The sequence below is a fragment of the Cetorhinus maximus genome, chromosome 4 (genome assembly GCF_964194155.1).
Source record: "Cetorhinus maximus chromosome 4, sCetMax3.hap1.1, whole genome shotgun sequence".
Classification (NCBI taxonomy): Eukaryota; Metazoa; Chordata; class Chondrichthyes; order Lamniformes; family Cetorhinidae; genus Cetorhinus; species Cetorhinus maximus.
The window spans coordinates 4,294,519-4,321,953 of NC_135882.1; the positions used below are offsets into that span (position 1 = coordinate 4,294,519).

At 46.5% G+C, this 27,435-nt stretch overlaps 1 protein-coding gene across 1 annotated transcript in view; it reads left to right on the forward strand.

Annotated features, from left to right (window-relative positions):
* Positions 1 to 27,435, forward strand: part of ano10a (anoctamin 10a) — a 70,110-nt gene that overhangs the window by 35,247 nt on the left and 7,428 nt on the right. The window contains exons 9-11 of the mRNA XM_078539845.1: positions 2,460 to 2,651; positions 5,090 to 5,218; positions 20,283 to 20,399. Coding sequence (XP_078395971.1) covers positions 2,460 to 2,651; positions 5,090 to 5,218; positions 20,283 to 20,399 — 438 coding nt within the window. The remainder of the gene's footprint in view (positions 1 to 2,459; positions 2,652 to 5,089; positions 5,219 to 20,282; positions 20,400 to 27,435) is intronic.

A 27,435-nucleotide genomic window follows, 5' to 3' on the forward strand; every position in this document is an offset into this window, starting at 1 on the left:
AGAAGCTGTTGTCCTTGGACCAAAGGAGGTTGAGGGGAGATCTGATAGAAGAGTACAAGATTATAACCAGTTTAGATAAGATAGACAATGAAAAGCTGTTCTTGTTAGCTAATAGTATAAGGATACAGATTTAAGGTTTTTGGCAACAGATAGACGCAGGATATGAGAAAGAGAACTTTTTTATACAGCGTGTGGTAATGATCTGGAACTCCCAGCTTACGAGGGTGGTGGAAGCAGAGATGACCAATTTCAAAAGGAAATTGGATGGGCACTTGAGGGAAATAAACTTGCAGAGTTATGGGAATAGAATGGGGGACTTGCACGGACTGGATTGTTCTACAGAGAGCCAGCATGGACTCAATGGGCTGAATGGCCTCCTTCTATGCCTTTATGAGCCTAACTTTGACTCTGAGTCCACCTGTGCAGCCAAAGCAAGATTTCCAGAGTTTCAGCCATTTCAAAGTAACTGTGCTTTGAAAAGTATAGATGAGCAGCAAAACTGTTGTGTCCATTTACACAAATCCTTAAAGGTAACAGTGCAAGTGGATAAGTTAAAGTCTTAAAAAAAAGCATATGGATTACCTGGGTTTATAAATGGAGGCTTAGATTATAAAATAAAAGGGATCATGCTTCAACTTTATAAATCACTAGTTAGGCCTCAGCTGGAGCAATCCAGGCAGTTCTGGGCACCACATATCAAGGAAGTTGTGAGAAAGGGTACAGAGAAGGTTTACCAAGTATGAGGGTTTTTTATTATTCTTTCATGGGATGTTGGAGTCTCTGGCTGGGCCAGCATTTTTATCATCCATCCCTAATTGTCTTTGAGAAAGTGGTGGTGAGCCATCTTCTTAAACTGCTGCAGCCCATGGGGTGTAGGTACACTGACAGCTATGAGGAAAGGTTGGAAAAGTTGGGACAGTTCTCCTTCGAGCAGAGAAGGTTAAGAGGTAACCTATTAGAGATTTTCAAGGTGGTGAGGAGTTTTGAAGGAGAAAAATTATTCCCTCTTGCGAGTGAATTGATAACCAGAGGTGATAGGTTTAAAATCATTGACCAAAAAATCTAGAGGGAAGTTGAGAATTTTTTTTCCACTGAGTTGTTGGGATTGTAATGTTGTACCTGAAAAGATGGTGGAAGCTGATTCCATAAATGATAAGGGAGTTGGACAGGTACTTCAGGATGAAGTATTTACAGAATTACAGAGAGCTGGAATGTGGAACTAAGCACAACTGATCTTTCAAAGTTTTTTGATGCTGTAAAACCTCAAAGACGAGAGGTTTTGTGGAGCAGTGGGCAGTGTCCCTGCTCTGAGCGAGAAACTCGGGTTCAAGTCCCACTCCAGGACTTGATGGCCAAGGAAGGTGCGTTCATAATGCGACCAAACATGTTGAGTATCAATTTGTAAATCCTTCCAACACACACCAATGGCAGGCGGTGAGAGCAGGAGAGATTCCTGGTCAGCCATGTGATGGAAAGAAATTGGAGCCTCTACAATCACTATCCATTGCTCCAAGCTACAACATGCATGTAGAAGTGTATGTTGCCACAGCAACTCTGATTCCTTGGGGGGTCGGTTGGCTCAGTTGGCTGGATGGCTGGTATGGATTAGTTTGGTGTCAACAGTTTGGGGTTCAATCCCCTTAGAGCAGTTAACACCAAACTAATCCATACCAGGGTGAGCTAATCCACACTGGACTTGCCTTCTTGCCCTACCCATGGTGGAGGTCTTGGCTGTGGGCCAAACCTGCCTTCGGGCAGAGAACGCGAGAAGAAAACCTCAAAGCTCAATAGTTCTGTGGTGTTTAACGCCCAGCACTGCTGTGTTCTTCCTACGGTCACGTTTTTGAGATTTTTTTTTTTGAAGTGTCAGCCTTTGCTCAGTGGGTAGCACTCTTACCTTGGAGTCAGAAGATCATTGCTGAGACCTCTGGAGTGGGACTTGAACCACAAAATCTAAGATGACACTTCCAGGGCAGTACTGAGGGAGTGCTGCACTGTCAAAGGTGCCACCTTTTGGATGAGACATTAAACCAAAACCTGATATGTCCTCTCAGGTTGATGTAAAAGATCCAACTGCACTATTTGTCCCTGAACCAACATTATCATAACAGATAATCTGATGATTTATCTCATTGCTGTTTGTTGGACCTTGCTGTGTATAAATTGACTGAAGCATTTCCTGCATTACAACAGTGACCACACTGCCAAAGCACTTCATTGGCTGTAAAGCATTTTGGGATGCCCTGAGGCCATCTGCACCTCTGACAGTGTTGTGTTCCCTCAGTACTGCACTGGGCGTGTCAGCCTGGATTATGTGCTAAACCGCTGGAGTGGGTCTTGAATCCCCTCTGACTCCGAAGCAGCTGTGTAATCCACTGAACTACAACTGGCTTTCTTTGTGTTTTACTTTAAAATTGCGTGTTCTAAATTTATTTCTTTTCTTTCCCTCTTTCTCTTAGGGAACCTTTGATGATTACTTGGAACTGTTTCAGCAGTTTGGCTATGTCAGTCTTTTCTCATGTGTTTACCCTCTGGCGGCTATATTGGCAATTTTGAACAACATCACAGAAGTATTCTCCGATGCTCTGAAAATGTGTCGTGTCTTCAAACGGCCGTTCTCCCAGCCTGCAGCGGACATGGGAGTCTGGCTGGTAAGTCGGGCTTGTGCCTGTTCCGTTTGTCTCAACTTGAGAGAACCTTGCTATTTAAATGAGAAGTATTTTAACCATTGTTACTGCCCGATGACAACCTCAGTTTTCTTTTTGTTCAATCTCCACACATAGTAGGATATTACCTGTTTTATACCATAAGAAAATCTCATTAACTTTTGAAGAGCATTTCCCTCTATTAGACAGTGATTATCCCTGTAATTATATTTTTAGCCTGAGGTTCGCTATATATTTTTGGTTCCTTCTATCTCCTGTTATCAGTGTTCTTTTTGATATCTGAGAAAGTATCTCTCCAATATGTTCCAAAATGGTGTTTCTGTATTTCTATTGCAATATTATGTCTAGATCCTTTTTATAGAATGATCCATAGGTTCCCTACACGTAAATTATGAATCTCAGTCTTGGATCTATTCATTGACTTAGCAACCACAGCTGTTTGGGGTGGAGAATCCCAAAGATTCACAACCCTCTGAGTGAAGATGTTTCTCTTCATCTCAGTCCTAAATGGCTGACCCCTCATCCTGAGACTGTAATCCTAGTTTTAGACTCTCCAGCCAGGGGAAATGGCTTCTCAGCACCTACCCTATCGAGCCCTCACAGAATATTATGGTTTCAATGAGGTCACCTTTCATTCTTCTAAACTCCCCCAAAAAAAAAAGCTCATTCTATTCCATTTCTCCTTGCTGGACAATCTTTTCACTCCAGGAATCAATAGTGCAGTACCAGAGTTCTTATTTTATACCCATGCAAACTTAATGCATAGTTGGGTTAGTAATATTGGCCCAGGTTTTGTGGTCAGGCGCGAAGGAATGGAGCTAACTGTTCACCTTGCTGATAGTTGCCCACAAAGGGCTTTAGAGGGGAGATTGCTCTGATCCAACATGGAGCCCTTTACAGGGTGTCTGTGAGCAGGGCAAGTATCAGCTAGTCTCTTCAACCAATCAGACTGAACTATCCTCACTGAGACCTGCAAAGTCAAAATGGGAAGTGTAAATTAGCTTTAAATTATGTACCGAAAGCAGAATAAAGATTGGGAAACACAGATGTGATTCAGAGAGAAAAGAAGCAAAGAAAAAGGTTTTTAAAAAAAACCTTTTTTTTAAAACCGGAACTCTAATTATTGCCTGAAGGAGTGAGACTCCACACTTATGAAAGTAAATTTTAGGGCCAGCAAGATATCCACTTACTTTTGCATTTACCAGCCCTAATCCTTTATGGTGTCTTTAATGGGGAACTAGTGGGCAAGTACCCAAGTTCATACCATTGCATGTTTTTGATGCCAAGTCTATTGGCGAGCACTGTTACAGTGCAACCTATGGAGTGGTGGGGTCCTTTAATAGCAGTTTCCACATTTCCATTTTCAAATGCACATGCCTGAATGCCATAAACTGCTGACCAATTTATTTTATAATAACGGTATAAAATCTCGACCAATGTATTATAACGTAGGGTTAAAATCAGACCTACGCACTATTGCATTTACTTGGTTGGATAGCAGTTAACTTCAGGAAGGAAGTGCAATACGATAACAATGACCTGCACTGATGCAGCACTTTTTTAATGTAGCAAAACACCTTCAGGTGCATCGCAGGAGCGTAATCAGAAAACATTTGACACAGAGCCACATACTTTATTAGGGTTGGTGACCAAAAGCTTCTCATTCAAAATCCTAGTGATGGAACAAGCTATCTTCAACATTAAATTTGTTGAACAACTGAGTTGGTCCTGTTGATTAGCGTTACTTGTAACTTATTCAAACTTGAGGGTTATAATACTCTGTAGAGTCTGAATTTAAACTTTAACATGAGATAGCCCACCATCAAAAGAAACATAAACCGATCGTACATTACTGAGCTAGGAGACGAGCACCAGTAATTTTGTTGAGATGGACCACTTCTGTCTTCAATGTTGTCAGTGGTCACACTGACACAGGGCTCACAGTTTCCCTTTCACAACCGTAAAAGTCCCAGGTGTACAAGACCATGTATGTTTATGCATTGAATGATTATACCAAATGAGTTAAAACCTTGAAAAACTAATAAACAAACATTCACCTTTGTCCATAGCTGGGAGGAACGCAAGGTTGGTTTAAGGTTAAACAGAAATTCTGCTGTTCTGGTTGACCTGTTTTGGGGCTAAGAATGTTTGGATTTAAAATTGTAAAAAAGGCTTGTGTTTTTTTTTAGTTCCCTTTTGAGTGTTTATCTTTTTTCCATGAAATAAATAATACTTATAAAATCTTTGCGTATGGGATTCATTTATGGGAAAAATAATTCTAATCCTCACAGAATATTCATTTTAAAAAATATTTTGGTAACTAATGTTAGTCCACGTGGTTCAAAGTAACTTGAATGTATGTTTTTCTGGTTTTAATATTATGAACTTCCATTGAGCAAAACCCTATGTCCTTTTGTTTATAGCTGGCCTTAGAAACAATGGGAGTTATTTCAGTGATGACCAACTGTGCACTGATTGGGATATCGCCCCAAGTGAAGGGAGTGTTTCATGAAAACAGTATAGAGCTTGTCCTGTTAATTGTGAGTGTAGAGGTAAGTCAAAACATTTGCATGGATTGAACTTTTATGGGACTGAATATCTATGATGTATTAACTGAGAAATCTCTTTCTCCCCCCTTCCCCGCTCCACATGTTTACACTTGCAGAACTAACTGGCCTTCGGCATTGAATGGCTGGCTTTATTTGCAATGCGTCAGCTTGTCAGCAAGTAAGATGCATTTCATTTGTGTTATAGTCCGTTATTGTCTGTACCTGATCTATTTCATTTGCAAAACAGATGAAGAAAAATTCCGATGCTGAGAGTTGTAGGCTTGTGTAGAGCAAATTAAACTAAGTATCAATGATTGTGTTAAATTTTGACTAGTTATTTTGAGACAGAGGGGCGTTAGTTGAAAATGACATATATACTCGCGACGTCATCGCGCACTCGCGCAATATTTCGGCCTTTGGGCACACACGGGAGTCAGTAGCACGCCCGCCGACAATTAAGAGGGTTGTTAAGCCCATTAATCAATTAATTAAAGTGAAAGTTTCCCTGCCTGTCCAACCTTACGGTTGGCGGGCGGGCGATGATTTAAAAAAAAAAGTAAAAAAATTTTTAAGTCATTTTTAAGCATGTCCCTGCTCATGTGACAGAGCCACAGGAGGGGACATGTTTTCCTTCATTTTGAAATCTTTGGGCAGAATTTTGCCCTTGATGGGTGGGCCCGACCGACTCTGCGGCGGGCGGGCAGCCGATTGCTGCCGCCGAAATGGGCCGCACTGCCATTTTGCGTGGACGGGCCAATTAAGGCCCGCCCAGCAAGTTAGCGACTCCCGTGGAGAATGGGAAAATAGTCGCGGAGGCGGGCGTGCTCAGACCACAGGTTCCAATGGTCTGTATAAAGCGTGGCCAGACAGCCTCGTTGAGGCAATGCACCATGGCCACTCGAAGAGAGAGAGAGAGGCTGCTCTTAGAGGACAGGAGCAGGAGGAGGGGGGCAGGCTGCAGGAGAGGCCAGCGGGGGGCCAGTGTGCCCCTCGCTTCTCCGATGCCTGCCTTGCTGTCCTCCTTCAAGAGGTGTCCAGCCGTCGGGATATTTTCTATCTGGAGGATGGGAGGAGGAGGGCCCCCCATGTCACCAGGCAGGCGTGGGAGGAGGTGGATGACGCTGTAAGCACCCATGATGATGTGCGGCGCACAGGAATGCAGTGCCGCAAATGATTCAATGATTTGCTGCGCTCTGGAAGGGTGAGTACCATGTCGGCCTTGGCCATTTGACCCAGCAGGTAACCTTAGACTTTGAGCCCCCCATCCTCCCCCCCATCCACGTCTTACTGTCGTTCCTGCACTGGGCATTTGGCGCACACTGGGTGGGCAAACAGGTAGTGACCATGCTTACATCAGCCTTAGTGGTTGAGGAGAAGATGGGTTCTCCCCGCAGCATATGTTGGTGTTTGTCGCATTTGAGTAGTCTGGGGGCAACCTGCAGGGGAGGCAGCTAGACACATACTCAGAACTCCAACACATGTCTTATTGATGGTGATGGGATGGTGGAAGGGGAGCCTCAAGGTGTCGTGGCCAAGTGCCATCTGCTGGCCTTGGCGCCGCACCTAGTTGTGCCTCCTTGCCGTGGGCGCTAAAACCCATGTGTTATTCAAAATGATGGATGCCGAATGTGTCCAAGGTGGCCGTTGGGGGAGGGGGTTGGGAGCAGCCGTACTATCTTCTGGGGTCTGATCACCAGTAGTGTGGACAGGAGCCGCTGGAGGACTCAGATGGGCCACTGTGGTTGGGGTGCGGCGTGCGCGTGCAGAGTACATGAGCGATCAGCCCCAATAAATCCTCTTCTCTGTTCTGCAGGAAAAAACTGCTCAATCAAAGGAAGCACCAGAGGACTGGTGGTGGGCATGTCCTGCTCCAGCGCCTCAGCACCTTCAAGGAGCAGGCCATGGAGCTGGGGAGGAGGCAGGCGGCCAGGTCAGCAGGTGTTGGTGAGGCTGGGGTGCAGCGGCCAGGTATTTGAGGGCCACAGTCCCATCCAGTCTGTCTGCCTACCATCCAAACCACTGATGGTTGCTGCAATCGTTAATGCTGCAACACTGCTCATTCACAGACTGAGACATTCTGACGTGTGGGTCATACACCAAGGTCCCTCGTCCCCTTGAGGATGCACGTCTCCAGCACCTTCCAAAGTCGCCTTATCCCATTTGTGACCACTATCCCCATGGCCTAACATGCCATGGCATCGCTGCTGCACAGCCAAAGACGTTTTGCATCTTAGAGGGTTTGTACCTCCACCACCCTTTCAGCCAGTGCGCCCCACATTACTCTGTCCAAAAGGTCCTCAGCACCTCACCTGTCAACCTCATGGCACTCAACTTAAATAAATGCCACCACGTTAGTCATCCCTGCGCCAAGGGGAAATGTAGCCTTCTGTCCACCTGGTCTATGTCCCTCATAACGGTACGAAGGTCAATAATGTAACCTGTCAATCTCCTGTGATCCACGGCAAATGTCACAAGTGTTTGCAGTGTTTCCTCATAACTCCAACTCTCCAGGCCAGCGTGTATCCAGGTCAGGAACCTCTGCACTTTCCCCACTCCAATGGCACATAACATGTCATGTGGCATTCCTGAGGCCATCTGACCAGCCTGTATGTATGCGTGTCTAATGTTTGGGCCTCCTCTTGACTCTTTTCCACCCCACCAATGTTCGTCTCCTTAGGGTCTTGAAGGATGAGCGACTTATGAGGCTGGGGGGGGGGAAAGGGATGAAAGGTTTAACTGACTACGCTAACTGATGCACTGCCCTTGTTGTTAATTTCAGCATCACCAACACATGGCTGCGCCCATAGACACCGCAGCCCCCCCTCCACACCTGAGGGCCAGCCAGCCAGGCACCAGCGCAGACACAAACACTTCGTTGGGGAATTTAACATCGGCTAGTGTCCCAGGGCACAGTGGAGAGGGCACTTCACAATCGCTGGAGGAGATGGCACGGACAGAGAGTGCCGATGGTGCCAGCAGCTGGAGGGCTGCAGGGGACCAGGCACATGCTGAGTCCGGCACTGATGATGTGCCTCTGGAGCTGTCACCAATGCAGCAGCTGCAGGACAAGCGGCAGGAATCGCGTTTGCATCTGGCAGGGTTGCATTAGGGTGTGCTTCAGTTGGTCTCTACGATGGAGGAGTCCAGGCAGAGTGTCAGTGAAGGCATGAACCTCAGGACAGAGCTTCACACTTCCTCCACTGAGAGATTGGCGACTCTCATGGAGAGGGGCTTCGATTGGATGGAGACTCTTCTGATTGGGTTACGCTCTAACCTGCAAGCCCTCACAGCGGTAATGGCCACGGGTGGTCATTCCCAATGTGGGAGATGTTGTGGACACCAAGCGCCGGCACTCGGTGCCCATGCATCTGCGGTGAGCAGGGAGGTCCAATGTGACCTCATGTCGGTGCAGCAGCTGCCTGTCGTCTCTGCGAGCTCCTCTCAGGACTCTCCGGATGAGGGCAGCAGCTCCTCCGCCCCTCTGCCAGTGACCGTTGCATCTGTTGAGGCTGCAACAACTGAGGAGGTGCCAGTTCTGGAACTGGCCTCTCCCTCCCAGGCAGGGCCATCACAAGCTCCACGGGCCAGAGGACGCCCGCCAAGGTCATCGAGGCCAACAGGACAGCAGAGTCAGCAGGCTGTCTCACAAGCCACTCCGAGCGATGGGGCGGCATCTAGACATAGCACCCGCAAACGAAAGCAGAAGGCATGTTAGGCACTCCACAGGTATGTCTCTGGTGATTTTGTGTTGGCCTTAATTTAGGGAACAAATACTTAGGTTTGTCATAGAGACATTTCTGTTTTATGTTGGACAGAATAAAGTCCACTTTTCTGACCATGGCTGAGGGTGTTTCCTTTGTGCTGCATTTGTATTTTTCACCGATATATCATGAATGTTTGAGTGGACATTGATGTTTCTGCACTAAGCCCTTAGTTGCAGCTGAACAGGTGGAAGATGTAGCACCTAAGTGCCACGTGTGGAAGTGCCAGGCAATGCTGGTCCTGCTGATCCATGCGTGTGGAGCTAGCTGAAGGTCTGTTGGATTAAAGTGTCCTGGGTGTCCCTGCCTCCTTGGTGTAGTAGTGGGTCAGCGTGCTGCCCCTCATCATCGCCCTGTGCTTCCTCATCCTCTGAGCCACTGCTGGATTCATCATGTACAGCCACATCCACTGCGTCAAGGTCTTCATCATCAACTGCATCCCCCCTTTCCAGCGCAAGATTGTGCAGAACGCAGCATGCTACCACTATCACAGAGACACGATCTGGGGGGTACTGGAGTGCACCCCCCGAGTGGTCCAGGCAACGGAAGCGCATCTTGAGAAGACCGATGGTTCTCTCCACCACAGCCCTTGTGAAGCCCTGGGTCCTATTGTACCGCTGCTCAGCTTCTGTTCTTGTATGGCGGAGAGGCGTCATGAGCCACCTTCTGAGGGGATAGCCCTTGTCACCCACCAGCCAACCATCCAGCCGAGCTGGAGCACTAAAGAGCCCCGGCACCTGAGGATGTAGGCGTCGTGGGAGTAGCCTGGGTACCTTGCACAGACTTGTAGAATCAGTATCCTGTGATCACACACTATCTGCACGTTCATGGAGTGGAAGCCCTTCCTGTTGACGAAGGCACCGGGCTCACCTGCTGGAGCCTTGATGGCCACATGTGTACAGTCTATTGCACCCTGGACACGGGGGAAGCCAGCAATGGCCGCGAAGCCTCTGGCTCGCTGTGCCTGACTTGCCTGGTTGCAGCGGAAGTGGATGAAGGTCAATGCCCGTCTGAACAGAGCGTCTGTCACCTGCTTGACACAAGTGTGGACAGCTGATTGGGAGACACTGCAAAGATCACCCACCGAGCCCTGGAAGGAGCCAGAGGCGTAGAAGTGGAGGGCAGCTGTGACCTTCAGAGCCGCTGGCATGGGGTGTCCACCCACACAGTTAGGAGAGATCTCAGGGCCAATCATCTGACAGATATAGTTCACTGTCCCCCTTGACAGTCGGAGCCTCCTTCGGCACTGCACCTCAGACATATTGAGGTAGCTGCTTCGCTGCCTGTAAACCCTGGCAGCAGAATAGTGGAATCTTCTGTGGCCCCTTCCACCTTGGACAATCTCTTGGCTCTGCACCCCTTGTGCCTGCGTCTGGCCTCCCAAAGGTGGCTCCCCTGGAGGCTGATTGTCCACTCCTGGCCTCCTCCTTATTCTATCCCTCCCTTCCTCCTCAGAGGAGCTGCCTCCAGTGGAGATGTCAGAACCCATACCCAGGCTAAATGGAGGCCTCTGGAAAGCTGCAGGCCTGACAAAGATTACTATCTACAGACTGGTTTCAAAGTACACAAAATGCTCTTGGAATTGATGTGAACTGCTAACAATCACAGAGGAAACTTTAAAACACTTTCTGCATCAAATATTTCATGAAAAACATGAACAACCCCTCTGAGTCCACATACACCACCAGTGTATGAGTTTTAATAAAAAATCCCCTACCCGCCTGCCTGTTGGGCCCGTGCGCCGAGCCGAAGTTCGCACGGGCCCCTCAAAATCGTCGACAATTGGCAAGTTAAGGGCCTTAACGAGGCCTTTAATTAGTGGCGGGCGCGCGTCCCGCTGCTGTGCGTGCCCGTCGACCAAAATATTGCGATGCCACGCATTGACATCGGGACGCTCGCGTGACATCAGCGCGCGACATTTTAAGCGCTGACGTGCGGGCTCCACCACCCGCACGTCAGCCAGAAAATTCTGCCCTTTTATTTTTAATGTTTAAAAAATCTTCAGCTCCCTGAGGCAGCTCTGTGCCTTCAGGGAGCTTACACTGAGTGCATGTGCACACTTCAGCGCTTGCGCTCCTCCCACCCCCAGCAGGCAGCACTGAGGTTATCAGCACGCGTTTCACCCTGGCTGGGCCATTAGTGAAATCATGGGTGGTGGTCCGTTGTGCGGCCGCTCCTGGGCCTGTCTGGCGGGGTAAAAAATCTGCCCTTGGATCAAAGGTGGACAAATTGGAATATTTTCTTAATGGTGGAAAAACTTAAAGGCTTGGGCGAGCAAAGGGATTTGGGTGTCCATGTACACAAATCACAAAAAAGCTAGTGCACAGGCATGAACAGAAATTGAGATGGCTAATGGGAAATGTTAGTCTTTTGCTCAAGGAGATTGGAAAACAGTAAGGAGGAGGTTCTGCATCAGTTGCATAGAGCCTTGGTCAAGCCTTGAGTACTGTGTTCAGTTCTAGAAGTTGTACCTTAAGAAGGTTATTGATGTTGTGGCGGAGTCCAAAACTAGAGGCCATAAATAATCCTAATATATAATATATATAACTATATCGAACAACTAAATATATTAGTCACCAATAAATCCAACAGGGAATTCAGGAGAAACATTTTTACTCCGTGGTGAGAATGTGGAACCACAGTTGAAGTAGTTGAGGCGACACTCAGATGTACTTGAGGTGAAACTAAGTAAGGAAATGAGGAGGGAGAAGGGAATAGAAGGATATGCTGATAGGGTGAGATGATGTTTGGGGTGTGGTTCATATTGAGCATCAACACCAGTATAGACATGGCCTGTTTCTGTGCTGTAAATACTGTGTAAAGTTGATCTTTAGAGTATAATGCAAATTCACCAGAATTATACCAGAACTTAAAAGGGTTAAAGTATGAGGATAGGTTGATAAACTTGGGTTATTGATCCTTTAGAAGGTTTAACAGTGATCTAGTGGAGCAATTCAAAATAACATCGTTCAGTAGGTTAGATACAGAAAAGCTAGTTCCTCTGCTGGGGAAATCCAGAATGCGGGGACATAATCATAATGTTAGAAATAGGGCTAACCAGGACAAGTCCTCTTCACAATTTCACTACCCTTGCTGTGGAAATCTGCCTCCCAAAAGGCTGTGGATACTGAGGGCAGATTTTTATTAGGTCAACTTATCGAGGGATATGCATTAAAGGTGGGCAAATGGAGTTGAGGTACAGATCAGCTGTGATCTAATTGAACCTTGGAAAACTTGAGGGGCTGAATGACCTCCCCCTGCCCTTTACTACTAACTTCATTCCTCTCCCTGGATACTGTCAGACTGAACAAAAATGTTCACCACCTCAGATGAGACATTAAAAAGTGGACATAAAAGATCCCAGGGCACTTCAAAAAAAAGGCAGGGGAGTTCTTCCCGGTGTCCTGATCAATATTTATCCCTCAGTGAACCATCGCTGACAGATTGCATGATCATTAATCTCTTTACTGTTTATGTGAAAATTAGCTGCCCTACTTGCCTACATTACAACAGTAACTACACTTCAAAAATATTTCATTGGTTTTAAAGCACTTTGGGGCATCCTGCAATCACAGAAGATGCTATAGAAATGCACCCTCTTTCATATTAAATAGATGTAAACCTGTAATAAGTTGAAACCCTTGTACCATTAAGCATACTGGAGCTGCCGTGATGATCTAACGATGTAGTGTCAGATTTTAAAAAAAACACAATTTAGCCAGATGCAACCAATCTCCCTGTTTCGTTTTTTTCTAAGTTTTGTATTGCTTGCTCAGTAGCATGTTAACTCCAGCAGAGGGTGTAGTGGGACTGCATCAAAAAAAAACGTGCATCGACCAAGTTTTGCTGCAACAGGGCATCTAACAACATTAGACTTGCCCTTGTAGATTTTCATATTTTTTGCGTGGTAAGTTGCTGAAAATGTGGTAAAGTTACAGTGAACCAAAGGATTACTCGTCACATACTTGTAGGCTGCACCTAATGACAAGGACAGCCTGGTTCCCTAATAGATGCCACAATAGGAACTCCCTCCCTAACTGCACTGTGGGTGTACCCCGCACCACATGGACTGCAGCGGTTCAAGAAGGCAGCTCACCACCACCTTCTCTAGGGCAATTAAGTATGGGCAATAAATGCTGGCCCAGCCAGCGAAGCCTACATCCCATAAATGAATTTTTTTTAAAAAGTCCTTCACTTGACTACTAATTGGTCAGAGCTCTTAGTCTAACCGGTTTATCTTAAAAATCCACTAAAATTGCAATAAAAATTTAATTACAACAGGCCTACAAGCAGCTCTGTAGTTTCCAATTAGCCAACCCATGCCTTAACAGTTGGACAATGTGGAAATAAATAACATTTCTACATTTTTTTTTGACCAACACACTCTTGACTGCCAACTATCCATAAACATGTCATCCAAAACCCTGCTGCCCTTCACCCAACTTGGACCAAGTCCCATTCACCCACCACCCCCTGTGCTTGCTGATCTCCATTGGCTCCTGGTTAAGCAATGTCTCAATTTTAAAATTCTCATCCTTAGTGCAATCCTGGGAAAATTCCACCTAAGTGCGGTAGCGGGTGGGTAAAATAGAGTCCTACCCGCTGTTGAAAATGGCAGGTTTTCACCCTGTATCGTCCTGAAACTGCCTCATTATTTATGCACTCCCGCGAAACATGGCGTTTCCATGGTGGGTGGGCTCTCATTCGCCCGCTCGTCATCGGCCCGCCGTTGCATCACGCCACCTGCCATCTTTAAAAGGCAGCCCCCAGCAGAGTGCTCATCGCCACCAGCTCACCACCGCTGCCCGGGAGACATGGCCAGCAAAGGAAAAAAGACTGCAGACCCCTGGTTCAACCACAGGTCCCTCAAGCGACTGCTAGATGCCGTGGAGGCCCCGCTGGGATGGGCTCTACCCCGACTCTGGTCGCAAGATGGGCAGCAAAGTCGCCAACCCGGCTTGGGAGGCGGTGGTAGCGATGGTCAGCACAAATGCCCTGCAGAGGAGGACAGCCACCCAATGCCGCTAAAAGATGAATTATCCCCTCCGTTCTGCCAGGGTAAGCCACTCTTTTCATCGCTCCCAACTCTCTCTCAAACCCATCACACATCCACAGGGCCCTCACTCACTTCCAGTGCAAGGGACATCAGCATTCACTCTTTAACACACACTGTTATTGTCCTTATCCCATCCATGGGACCACTCACCGCCCACACAGGCCAGGCATACTTATCATCTGGCCTAGCAGGCGTCCTGATACACTCTCCCCATCTCTATCCGTGCAGGACAAACTGGCTCACAACAGGAGGGAAAGGTCACAGACAGGTGGAAGGATACCGGAGATCAAGGTTCTGACAGAATTTGAAAACAGAGCCATCCAGCTGGCCGGTGAGGATCTGGACCTGTCCTGTGCTGATGGTAAGGTCAGCGCTGCTCTACCAAGTGAGGATCCACAGTGCAACATCCATCAGACAACCATGCTGTGAGTGATGTGTCCTCTTTCAGAGGCCACTGCCATGCACTAATTATCTCCCCTTGCTTTCGCAGGCACATCTGGGAAACAGCCGACAGAGTCCATGAACCAGGGCCTCCAGTCAAGCCCCGAAGAAACCTCTGAAGAGGAATCTAGAGGCACCCTCCCTGAAGTCCCATCACAGCGCTCATTCACTCACACCCTCCACCAGCGCAGACACACACCTTGGTGGGACCTAGCTTTAGAGTAGCCTCAGGATCACAATCTGGTGAGCACATCGCACTTTCTGATCCACAGCAGGTGAAGGTAGGGACTTACCAGGTCCCTGGCCCTCGGAAGACCGCTGGAGGCCAGAACGTTGCTGAGTCTAAGTCCGATGAGGAGCCTGTGGACTCGGTCATGTCACAGTTGCTGGAGCTGCAAAGGCAAGCTTGGGAACATCAGGAAGGGATGTCCGCTGCACTCCTTCGATTGCAAGGCACGATGGAGGAGTCCGTCCAACTTCAGGCTGAGGTGATAGTGCTGGCATCGCAACTCACCGAGGCCAACACTGGCAGGATGGTGGCCGCCATGGAGACCTTTGTCCAGGATGTCACCGCTGCATGGGCTTAACCCCATCGTTGATGCCATAGTTGGCCTCTAACAGTGTGTATGCGAGACAGGTGCTGAATTTGCTACAGCTACCCCTTCCACTCACGGAGTCAGCCGGGCCCCTCGGGCACCCATAGGATAAGGATCAGGAGGTGCACACCCCGGGGCCATCCACCCAGGTGACTCAGAGTGATCAGCCCATCCGAATCCCCCTCTTCCGCAGCTCCAGCTTCATAGGCTGGGGAGGGTGCCTCTGCCACACAGCAGGACCCCGAAAGCAGGCTGGGGCCCACCAAATCTTGGCCCTCCAGAGGACGCCCGCCAAAGTCATCGCAGACAGGACATCACAGTCAGCAGGCTGCCTCCACCTCCACTGTGGATGCCTGGGGAGCACCAACATGTAGCGGCAGGGTTAGGAAAGTTAAGTAAAGTAGTTGCGCAGTCCCGGCATGGGTGTTGATCACTTGTACATACTGTTCACTATTGTCAATAAATTCCTAAGAATGTCTCCCTGTCTTTGGCACCTTGTTCTGATGAGCAGTGTTCGTGTCACTCAGATGTGAAACCTTTCTGCACGAGATAAAGGCAGGTGTCTCAGTCCAGGGCCTCTTCCCTGTGCTCTGTGCAGCCTTCAGACCAAAGTGATGGTCCAGCCTCACGCTCCCTGGAAACATTACTGATGCCTGCACCTTGGCAGTGCTGGTCATTGCTGCCAAAATGTAGTGGGCAGGCGCCACAGAGTTCTCTCGTTCTCTCTGTGTGCTCTCAGCACCTTTAAGGTGGGGCTGGCCCCCATCACACCAGCATCTGTGACCAGTGATGCTGTGCACCAACTCCTGAAGAGCTGAGGTGCTGAAGGTGGACACAGCGTCAGATGCGTCTAAAGTTTCATGGCTGTATCTCTGAGTTGGCCTTGATCACAGAGTGCAAGCAAGCTGCCCTCGGCCAGACAGGAGTCAGACATTCTCAGAGGCTGTGTGAAGATCTATGGTGTGTCCTGACTGCATGTTGTCATCACCCTCCTGCAATCAAGCAACTATTAGGATTTCCACTTCACCTCCACGACAGGAGCATTCTCACAGTGGGTATTGGCTCTGCCATAAGCCAGACTGGAGTCAAATGCTCACAACTGCGATGTGAGGATCTATGGGGGTGCCTTACTGCATGTCATCATCCTCCACAAATCTAGCAGCGATGAGAGCCTCCCGGGTGCGTCTAGCCAGTGCGAGAGCCTCATCCCCGCCCTCGTCACCACCGAGGAACCCCTCATCCTCATCTCCGTCGGTGTCGTCCTCATCAGAGGAGACCTCCAGCTCCTCCATCCCCTCCTCAGCCAGCTTGTCTCCCCGTTGGAGTGCCAGGTTGTAAAGGGTGTAGCAGGTGATGACGATGCATGATACCCTCTGTGGACTGTATTGCAGGGCTCCACCAGACCGGTCCAAGCACCAGAACTGCATTATCAGCATCCCAATGGTCTGTTCCACCAAGTTGCGAGCTGCTGCATGAGCCTCATTATAGCGTCGTTCTGCTGCAGTCTGAGGCTGCCGCACGGGTGTCATCAACGACGGCCTCTGCGGGAGCCCTGGTCCCCAAGGAGCCAACCCTGCAGCCTCTGTGGACCCTGGAAGACTCCAGGGACCTGCGAGCGACTCAGGATCTAGGCACCGTGCACACTCCTTGGAAACCGTGCGCATACCTCCAGGATATGTTTCTGGTGGTTGCACACCAGCTGCACGTTCAGTGAGTGGAAGCCCTTGTGGTTGATGAAGTCACCGAGTGTAGCGATGGAGACCTGAGCGCCACATGAGTGCAGTCAATCGCACCCTGCACCTGTGGGAATCCCGAGATCAGGGCGAATCCAATGGCCCTTGGATCCTGGCTGTCCCGGTCCCGGGCGAAATACACAAAGTTGTTGCCATGGAGAAGATGCATCCGTGACCTCATGGATGCATTTGTGGGTAGCGGATTGTGAAATCCCACAGGGGTCACTTGTGGAGCCCTGAAAGGGGCCACTGGTATAGAAATTGAGCGCTGTGGTCATTTTCACAGCCACTGGCAGCGGATGCCCTCCATGTCCCCTAAGTCCTGCAGTAAGTGGCAGATGTGAGCCACCAGGTCCCTAGACATGTGCAGTCGTCGGTGACACTGGTTCTCAGTTATCTGCAGGAATGGCAGGTGGTGTCTATAGACCCTGGGTGTTGCTAGGCGCCGACCAGCCACAGCTCGCTGTCGCTCCTGGGCAGTGTGTGCGGGAGCCCCTGCTGCCCCTTCTTCCTAAGGCTGCTGCTCCTGCCTTTGTGCAGCCAGGAGCCTCAGTCACTCTCTCCTTCGTCTTCTCCGCTCTCTGTGGGCCATCAGGCGTACAGCTAGGTCACCAGGATCCATGATCCTAACGTGGTCCTCCTGCAGCATGAAAGAGAGAGAGACGTGGTTATCATGGCTGTACTTAGCACCTTTCCTGGCCCCATGTGACCACCCCTTAATGCTTCCCGGAGAGATCTGGTCACCCCTCGGATGGCCAGAGATGAGTGCGCTGCATGGCTGCCCTGTCAGCCTGCGACATGGGGGACACTGGTTCAAACCGGGAAGCTGAGATTGCGAGAGGCTGTGAGCGCCCCCAGCAGTGACTGCTACATGGTCAGCGTTGGCGAGGAGATTGTACAACGTGTGCAGCCCAACTACTCCTAGGTCCCATAAAATGATGACGGACTCGAAGTCTGTGCTGGGGGGTTGGTGGGGGGTAAGGTATGGAGCGCTTGCTGGCCTTTTGGGTGCCACCTTGTTGCTTGCATGCGCGGGCAGGCTAGGAGTCTGACCCCAGTCATATCACTGTGGCTGTGCCTGATCTGTCTCAGTTGCAGAGGCCTGGTCAGTTTATCCAGGTGTCCCTAATGTGCTGCCACTTCCCTCACTCACCCTGCCCCCCACCTCAATTGCCTGTGCGCTGGATGCAGCACCAGGTGCCACTTGACCCCTCCCCCACCACCTACAACAGTCATCACCGAAGCTGGCCAGCACTTGCCCACCTTTCTACCTCACTTTCCTCCTTTAAGACGCTCCTAGAAGACCTGCCTCTTTGACCAAGCTTTTGGTCACCTGTCCTATTGGCTCCTTATGTAACTTGGTGTCTAATTTATGTTCTAGTGCCCCTGAAAAGTGCTTTGAAATGTCTTACTATGTTAAAGGTGCTATATAAGTGCCAGTTGTTTTTGATATGTCAGAGGAATTTGAGACATGGGTGATAACTTGATGCATAATAATAGATTGACGTTTTTCATTCATGTGGAAAGTAAATAAGGTAGTCAAGAGTTAACACTATTCATAGATGGTGTTCTTGTAGACAGGAGAATAGCAGCTATTGTAACTTTCTTTTTAAATCCTTCATGTTGCTGAAGGCATTGAATAAATACAGGGCTCCCCCAGTGAGCACAGAAATATCTTTCTCACTCCGTATAATGAGAGCCTTTAGATTTGAGGACAAACTGCAGATCCTTTCACTGGAGCAAAAGATCATGAGGAAATCTTAACAAATGTGCTTAAAATAAATGGGGGAAAATCTTCTCCCATTTATCAGTCACTCAGGTACTTGAAAGGATAATTTTAAAATCGATAAGAGAGTCTTGGAGAATTTATTGCTAAGAAGATGGTTGGTAGGACACAGAATGCCTGCCCCGTGCCCCCCCTCCCCTCCCCCCAACAACCCACCCAGTGGGGAGGTGCAGTGAAAGTAGAATCCATAATAGTTTGTAAAAGGAAGTGGATAAATATTTGTAAAATTGATAATCAAAATTCTCCGAGGAAATGGCAGGCAGTGGGTGGAATGGGAGGGGGGGCCATTCAGCCCTTTGAACTTATTCTACTCCTCAATCAGGTAATTCTCAGATCATACCTCAACTGTATTTACCCAGTTTTGCTTCATATCCCTCAATACCCTCACTCCCCACCCCCCCCCATCTCCCCCCAAAAAAATTTATCCATCTCAATCTTGACAAGTTCAGTTACCTCCCAGTGACCATAGCCTTTTTGGGAGAGAGAGTTTCAGATTTCCACCACCGTTTATGTGGCAAAAACGCTTTTCCTGATTTTTACACCTGAACCTAGCCTAGCTCTAAGTTTAAGACTGTTCCGTCTTGTTCTAAATTCATCCCACCAGAGGGAATAGTTTCTCTGCATCTACCTTGTGGAATCTCTTTAGCATTTTAAAGGTCTTGATTAGATCACTCCCTCAACACAGAGGGCTCTTTAAGAGTCCCAGTTCAGATGTAATTGGCTGGCCTGTGTGGTGCCAGATTCCATGAAATATTGTGGAAAGGAATGTGAAGATACTGGAAATACCTTGTACCGTTGTTTATCCTGATATACTTATGGCCCAAGGGTTGTAATAAAATAAAGATTACCCCTTGTTTCAGTATTTAGAAAAGATCCAGAATGTGAGCAGAGAGCACTTCAGTACAAAATATTGGAATTTAATTGTAAAGATACCCAGAGGAAATCCACTGAGATAGAAAAGATTTAATTTCTGACTGAGCTCCAGTGTATTGAGATTTGAGGATGTTTGGTCCAAGAAATATCGGATATGAAAACGTAGAGAGGAGAGAAGGAAATTTCTTGCAGTTTAGGGTCCCATTAACACGGAATTTACAGCATGTTACAGACCGTTTGGCTCATCTGGCCTGTGGTGTTTATGCTCCATGCGAGCCTCCTCCCACCCCTCTTCATCTGACCCTATCAGCATACCCTTCTATTCCTTTCTCCCTCGTGTATTTATCTACATCTCTTTAAATGTATCTCTGCTACTTGTCGCAACAATTCTACATTCTAATCACACTCTGAGTGAAGAAGCTTCTCCTGAATTCCTAGTTGGATTTATTGGTGACTATTTCATATTTATATCCCCTGTATTGGTCTCCGCCACAGATGAATACATCTTCTCTACACCTATCTACCAATCCCATTTGCAATTTTTAAGATGCCTAACCGGTCACATTGGGACATATTACCAGTTAACTGTACATGTTGAGAATACTGGATCCTTGTGTTTTAGTGTCCCAATCTCCGTATGACCTATATATCTCCCAAATATTACAATTACTGTTTAAAAAAAACCCTCCAAATTGGACAATATGGGAGATGTAATACGCAATATGTGCACAATGTTTTTGTAAAATAATTTTAAGTATTTTCATTAATTATAATGTTGCGATGGTTGGATAATCTTATATTTTCCGTTTTATTTTTTGCAGCACATCCTGTTAGGTCTGAAATTTATCCTAGCCTTTGCCATCTCAGATATACCAGGTGATATTCGTAATCAAATAGCCAAGCTGGAGTTCGAGTCATTGGAGGCTCTGAAACATAAGGTAAAAATAGGAGACTTGTTTAAGATAGCTAATAATAAGTTAAACATTTAAGATGTGGCAAGTAATTCATTCTTATGAATTTTTAAAGTGTGGTGAGAGACATTTTGAAGTATTTCTACCTTTATTAGCATTCTATTTCTACTATATACCAGCAGCTAATCAGCCTGGTTTTCCACATTAAGTGCTAATGTAACTGAATGATTGATACTAAAGCAAAATACTGTGGATGCTGGAAGCCTGAACATTCAAATTAGGAGCAGAAGTAGGCCACTTGGCCCCTCAGGCCTGCTCTGCCATTCATAAGATCATGGCTGATTTGATAGTAACCTCCACTCCACATTTCTGCCTACCCCCGATAACCTTTCACCCCCTTGTTTACCAAGAATCGATCCAGCTCTGCCATAAAAATATTCAAAGACTCTGCTTCCACTGCCTTTTGAGGAAGAGAGTTCCAAAGACTCACGACCCTCTGAGAGAAAAAAATTCTCCTAGTCTCTGTCTTAAATGAGTGACCCCTTATTTTTAAACCGTGACCCCTCGTTCTAGATTCACCCACAAGAGGAAATATCCTCTCCACGTCCACCTTGTCAAAAACCCCTCAGGATCTTAAAGGTTTCAATCAAGCCACCTCTTAAGCTTCTAAACTCCAGTGGATACAAGCCTAACCTGTCTAACCTTTCCTCATAAGACAACCCACCCATTCCTGGTATTAGTCTAGTAAACCTTCTCTGAACTGCTTCTAATGTTTTACATCGTTACTTAAATAAGGAAACCAATACTGTACACAGTACTCCAGATGTGGTCTCACCAGTGCTCTGTATAATTGCAGCATAACCTCCCTACTTTTGTATTCAATTCCCATCACAATAAACAATAACATTCTATTAGCTTCCCTAATTACTTGCTGTACCTGCATACTAGCCTTTTGTGATTCATGCACTAGGACATCCAGATCCCTCTGAATCTCAGAGCTCTGCAACCTCTCACCATTTAGATAATAAGCTTCTTTTTTATTCTTCCTGCCAAAATGGACAATTTCACATTTGCTCACATTATACTCCATTTGCCAGATCTTTAGCCACCCACTTAACCTATCTCTGTCACTTTGTAGCCTCCTTACGTCCTCTTCACAACTTACTTTCCGACCTAACTTTGTGTCGTCAGCAAATTCAGCAGCCTTACCTTCAGTCCCTTCATCCAAGTCATTTATATAAATTGTGAAAAGTTGAAGCCCCAGCAGTGATCCCTGTGGCACACCACTTTTTACATCTTGCCAACCAGAAAAAGACCCATTTATGTTTACTCTCTGTTTCCTGTTGGCTAGTCAATCTTCTATCCATGTCAATATGTTGTCTCCTAAATCATGAGCTTTTAATTTGCACAGTGCCCTTTGGTGTGGCACCTTATCAAATGCCTTCTGGAAATCTAAGTACAGTACATCCACCGGTTCCCCTTTTCCCTTTATAAGCACATGAAACTCCTTCAAAGAACTCCAATAAATTGGTTAAACATGATTTCCCTTTCACAAAACCATGTTGACTCTGCCTGATTACCTTGGATTTTTCTAAGTGCCCTGTTATAACATCTTCAATAATAGCTTCTAACATTTTCCCAATGACAGATGTTAAGCTAACTGACCTGTAGTTTCCTGTTTTCTGCCTCCCCCACCTTTTCAAATAAAAGAGTTACGTTTGCTATTTTCCGATCTAATTCAGGGAATTTTGGAAAATTAAAACCAATGCATCGACTATCTCACTAGACACTTCTTTCAAGACCCCAGGATGAAGTCCATTAGGACCCAGGGATTGGTCAGCCTGCAGCTCCAACAATTTGCTCAATACCACTTCCCTGGTGATTGTAATCTTCCTGAGTTCTCCTTCCTTTTCATTTACTGATTTACAGCTACTTCTGGGATGTTACTTGTATCCTTTATAGTGAAGACCAATGCAAATTACCGGTTCAATTCATCTGCCATCTCCTTATTTTCCATTTCCATGGAATAGAAACTCTTATTTCTAGCTAGTTTCCTCTCATACTCTAATTTTTCGTTCCTTATTAATCTTTTTGTCATTCTTTGCTGCTCTTTATATTCTATCCAATTTTCTGACCTGCCACCCATTTTGTGCAATTATATGCTTTTCCTTTAAGTTTGATACTATTTTTAACTATCTTGGTTAACCACAGATGGTGGGTCCTCCCCTTGGAAGTTTTCTTTCTCATTGGAATATATCTATTCTGTGTATTCTGAAATATCCCTTTAATTATCTGAACTGTATCTCTATTGACCTATCCCTTAACCTCACTTGCCAGTTCATTTTAGATAGCTCTGCTTTCATGCCCTCATAATTGCCTTTATCTAAGTTTAAAATACTAGTCTCAGACCCATTCTTCTCTCCCTCAAACTGAATGTAAAATTCAATCATATTATGATCGCTGCCACCTAGGGGTGCCTTCACTATGAGGTTATCAATTAATCCTATCTCATTGCACAATACCAGGTCTAGTGTGACCTGCTCTCTGGTTGGCTCCAGAACACACTGTTCTAAGAAACTATTCCAAAAACATTCTATGAACTCTTCATCTATGCTACCTTTACCCATCTGATTTTCCCAGTCTATATGTAGATTAAAATCCCCCATGTTAATTGCAGTACCTTTTTGACAAGCTGGAAATACTCATCAGGTCCGACATCGCCTGTGGAGAGAGAAACGGAGTTAATGGAAATGTTAATTCCGTTTCTTTCTCCACAGGTGCTGCCTGACCTGTTGAGTATTTTCAGCATTTCTTGTTCTTACAACTGGTCTGTTGAGCCATAGTACAGTAAAAATTTTTATTAAAATCGCTGAAGCTTTAAGTTTTGTTTTTTCATTATTTTACTGCTTGTTGGATTTAGCAAAGTACTTGTATGCACAGTGGATTTATCATATGTAAAAAGTTGCTTTTTTTTTTAATGATTAAGAAACACAGACTTGCTTTCTATTATAGCACCTCTCAGTACCTCTGGATGTCCCAAGGCACCTTAAAGCAGTGCAGTCACTTCTTTAATGTAGGAAAATTGGGAGCCAATTTGCATACCTCAAGCTCCCACAAACAGATAATGTTCGGATAATCTATTTTAACGATGTTGGTTGAGGGACCAGCGTACTGGGCAGAACTCTCCTGTTCTTGGGAACCATGGGTGGCCAAGGGATCTTTAACATCTGCTTGCAAGGGGCCTCGGTTTAACACCTCGTCTAAAAAACGTCATGCGCTTGAAAGCCAATTTGACCTGCAATTTGGAAGGACCAACACAGACCACTGCACATGCCCATTCTGGTGACGCTGGTCGTGATCTATGTTACAGGAATGAAAATTGAGGATGTGAACAACCCAGTACTTGGGAAAACGTTTATGCAAGCAGCCTAAATTTCACAAATAACTCATGCTGCAGGTGTCAACACTTAGTGCTTGGGCCAAAATTTGAAAGAACTCGGAAGCTAAGAGCTAACTTCAGTTTTGTGACATCCAAAACATTAATTTTATACATAACTTACAAAGAGAAAAGTATTGGCTAACAGCATTTGATTACATAGTGTCGCATAGTATTATGGCACAGAAACAGGCCATTCGACCCTACTGATCCATGTTGGTGTTTATCCTCCACTCAAGCTTCCACCCTTCTTCATCTCACCCTATCAGCATCCTCTTCTATCTCTTTCTCCTTCATGTATTAATCTTGCTTCACTTTAAATACATCGATACTGTTTTCTCTCAACTTCTCTCTTTGGAAGCGAATTGCACATTCTCTCTACTCTCCGGGGAAAGAAGTTTCTCCTGAATTCCCTATCAGACTTGTTCATAACTACCTTATATTTATGACCCTTGGGCCTGAATCTTCTGGTTGGCGTGCGGGGGCGGGCCCCACTCGCCGACGCGTAAAATGATGCGCGGTGACATCAGGCATGTGTCCCGACGTCACCTCGCGTCATTCTGATCCTCAGTTCGGCGGGCGTGCAGCGGTGTCAGCTGTGTGCCTGCCGAACTGTCAAAGGCCTATTAAGGCCATTAATTCACTAATTAAACTGATTCTCGGGGCTGCCCATCCAACCTCAAGGTTGGTGGCGGGCAGGCGAAGAGCCCAGGCAGCCTCTGCATTTTTCAGGGAACCTCATCCATGGGCGGGATGAGATTTCATGAAGGTTTTATAACTTTAATAAAAATTTTTAATAAAATTCATAGGCTTGTCCCAGCTCATGTTACATTGCCACATGAGGGGACATGTCCAAATAATTTTTTCAAATCTTTTTTTCAGGTTTTCGCAATGAAACTAAACTCCCTGAGGCAGCTCCATGCCTCGGAGATTTCTGCGCTCTTTTGCGCGCAGGCCCCGACTCTCCCTCCTCCCCCCGCCGGCACAGGGAGCGCTGAGCGCTTCCGGGTGCGCGTCACGCCGGACGGGCCTTAATTGGCCCACCCACGTAAAATGGCGGCGCGCAGCCGATCGCAGGTGGTGATCGGTTACCCGTCTGTGCCCGCTCCCACCCAGCCCGCGTGACGGGGAGAAAATTCTCCCCTTAGTTCTGGTCTCCCCCACGAGTGGAAACATCTCTACTTCTATTTTCTTAAAGACCTCCATCGTCATCCTTCAGCTTTCTCTTCAGTGAAAAGAGCCCAGCCTGTTCAGTCCGAAGATTTGTGTATTGGAGTCTCACTTGGCTATCTGTTCTTCTCTCAATGTTCAATGTTGAGGGCATTCTGTAAGAGCAAAACTTGAATATCGCTGAAAAGAGAGACATGTTGCTGAAGCTTTTTACCTTGCATTCATCAGGACAAACACAATGCCAAATTTCAAACGATCACAACAATTTATACCGCAGGAGAAAAGTGCACTGATTGATTGGCAAGTCTGACTCCTCAGCTTGGGGAGTCTGTAATTCCCCGTTGCTTTCTCCATGGCAATATCTTGGCCAATCAGAGTTGACTTGCCAACCAATCAGCATCCTTTTCTCCTGCAGTATAAATTGTTGTGATCAACGTGTCTCTCTCAGCATCAGTAAGTGATTAATGTCTGAATATCTATTAGATTTACTCAAAAATATGAACTGGCTTCTATCAATGAGGAGCTAGGCTGATATTCCACAGAATCTATTTTAGTTCCTTATGTTTTACATTCAGTCATTTTCTTTCAGGCTGACAGAAGTAGTTCATCCATTTAATGTTCACAGCGCAAGGTCAGAGCTACACAGCATCACTTGTGGTTGAAGTGATGTTTATTATCTCAATCAGCCGCTCTGCTAATTCTGTTACATAAACGCAATCTTGCTAAAAGTAGGGGAGCAAAAGAGTCATCATATTATTTTAATGTTGCAGCGGCCTGTCACTTTGTATGAAAGTTGATCTTTCCTTAGTAAAATTCCACTTCAAACCTCAAATTATTCCCTACCCATCATTTTTCCTGATCGGAATGCATGAAAATAAATGAACTTCAATACTAGAATTTGATGGCTAGACCCTTTTGGAAATATCAACATTTTATCAGGTAGCTTTCGCCCTTGGTACAATCAAAAATGTACCAAGATGGATGGCTGGTAAGAAGTAGCCCTTGGAGGGCAGGGAATTTGAAAAGCTATATTTTGCTTCACACTCGGGTCTTTTTTTTTAAAGTCTGGCAGAAATAGGCACTCCATTTTGCGACTTACCAACACCTGGTTTTAACTTGAGGACCCATTCAGCCCCATGAGCCTGTTCTGCCATTCAGTCAGATCATTACTGATCTGCAGCTCAACCCCATTTGCTCCATATTCCTTGATAGCCTTACCAAGAAAAATATATCAATTTCACTCCCGAAAGCTTCAATTGACCCTCCAACCTCTCAGCTTTTTGGGGGAGAGAGTTCCAGATTTCCACATGCTTCCTGACCTCACCCCTGAACAGCCTGGCTATAATTTTAAGGTTCTGCCCCCTCGTTCTGAAGACCCACCCCACCCCACCCGCACCCCCCTCCCCCCCCCCCCCCCCCCCCCCGCCCCCAACCCCAACCCCAGCCCAGAGGAAATAGTTTCTCCCCAACTACCTTATAAAATCCCTTCATCGCTGGTTAGTTTGCAATTTAACCCCACATTTTGCTTTGCAAATTGTATGTTCACCAAAGTCGAAGTCCTTATTTGAATTATGTCCAGGAAATGCTGGAAACATGTGGCAGGTCTGGCAGCATCTGTGGAAAGAGAGATTTAAATGTTTCAAGTCGATTCTTTCGGAAGGCCTTTGACCTGAAACATTAGCTGTGTTTCCGTCTCCATGGATGCTACTAGATCTGTTGAGTATTTCCAGCATGTCCTGTTTTTATTTCAGACTTTCTTTGCCTCTGTATTTGAATGGTGTTACAGCACATTCCAAAACATCAGTGTTGTGTTAGTAATAGTGCTGATAAAGCCAGCTGTACAAGGATAAGTTACCGTCACAAGATCACAGTCACCACCTGGAAAACTGCAAGGGGTTGGACTCTTGGCTTGACTGTCGATGGGTGGATAAATGAGGCTGTAGCAAGCTTTTCAGCACTTTAAAACTGGACATTTACTATTGGCAGCAGTAATCTAAGAATGAGATGTGCCCAGACCACCAGGAGGCAGGTACCTCCACTAAAACGAGCCAGAAATCAGCTTGGGTTCTCTACCATTACCACCCCAACAAGGGCAGATTGCCAGACTTGGGAATAAAGGCAAGTGTCCAGATAGATCTCACATTCAAAACAGATATTTTCTTAGACATATTTGGGGTTGTCAGAAAGATGAGTTCTGGCTTGCAGTAACCCACATTCACAAACCACTGACCCAATTACTTTCACATGATGCTGTACAGAATGACTCCAGTGTGTTTGTACAAAGAGTCTGTCATCGATATCTGAGAGAGTGGTAATGTCACTGGACTCATACTCTAGAGGCCCAGGCTAATGCTCTGGGGACAGAGGTTCCAATCCCACCCATGGCAGCTGATGTAATTTGAATTCAATCAATAAAATCTGGAATATAATATAGTCTCAGTAATGGTGACCATGACC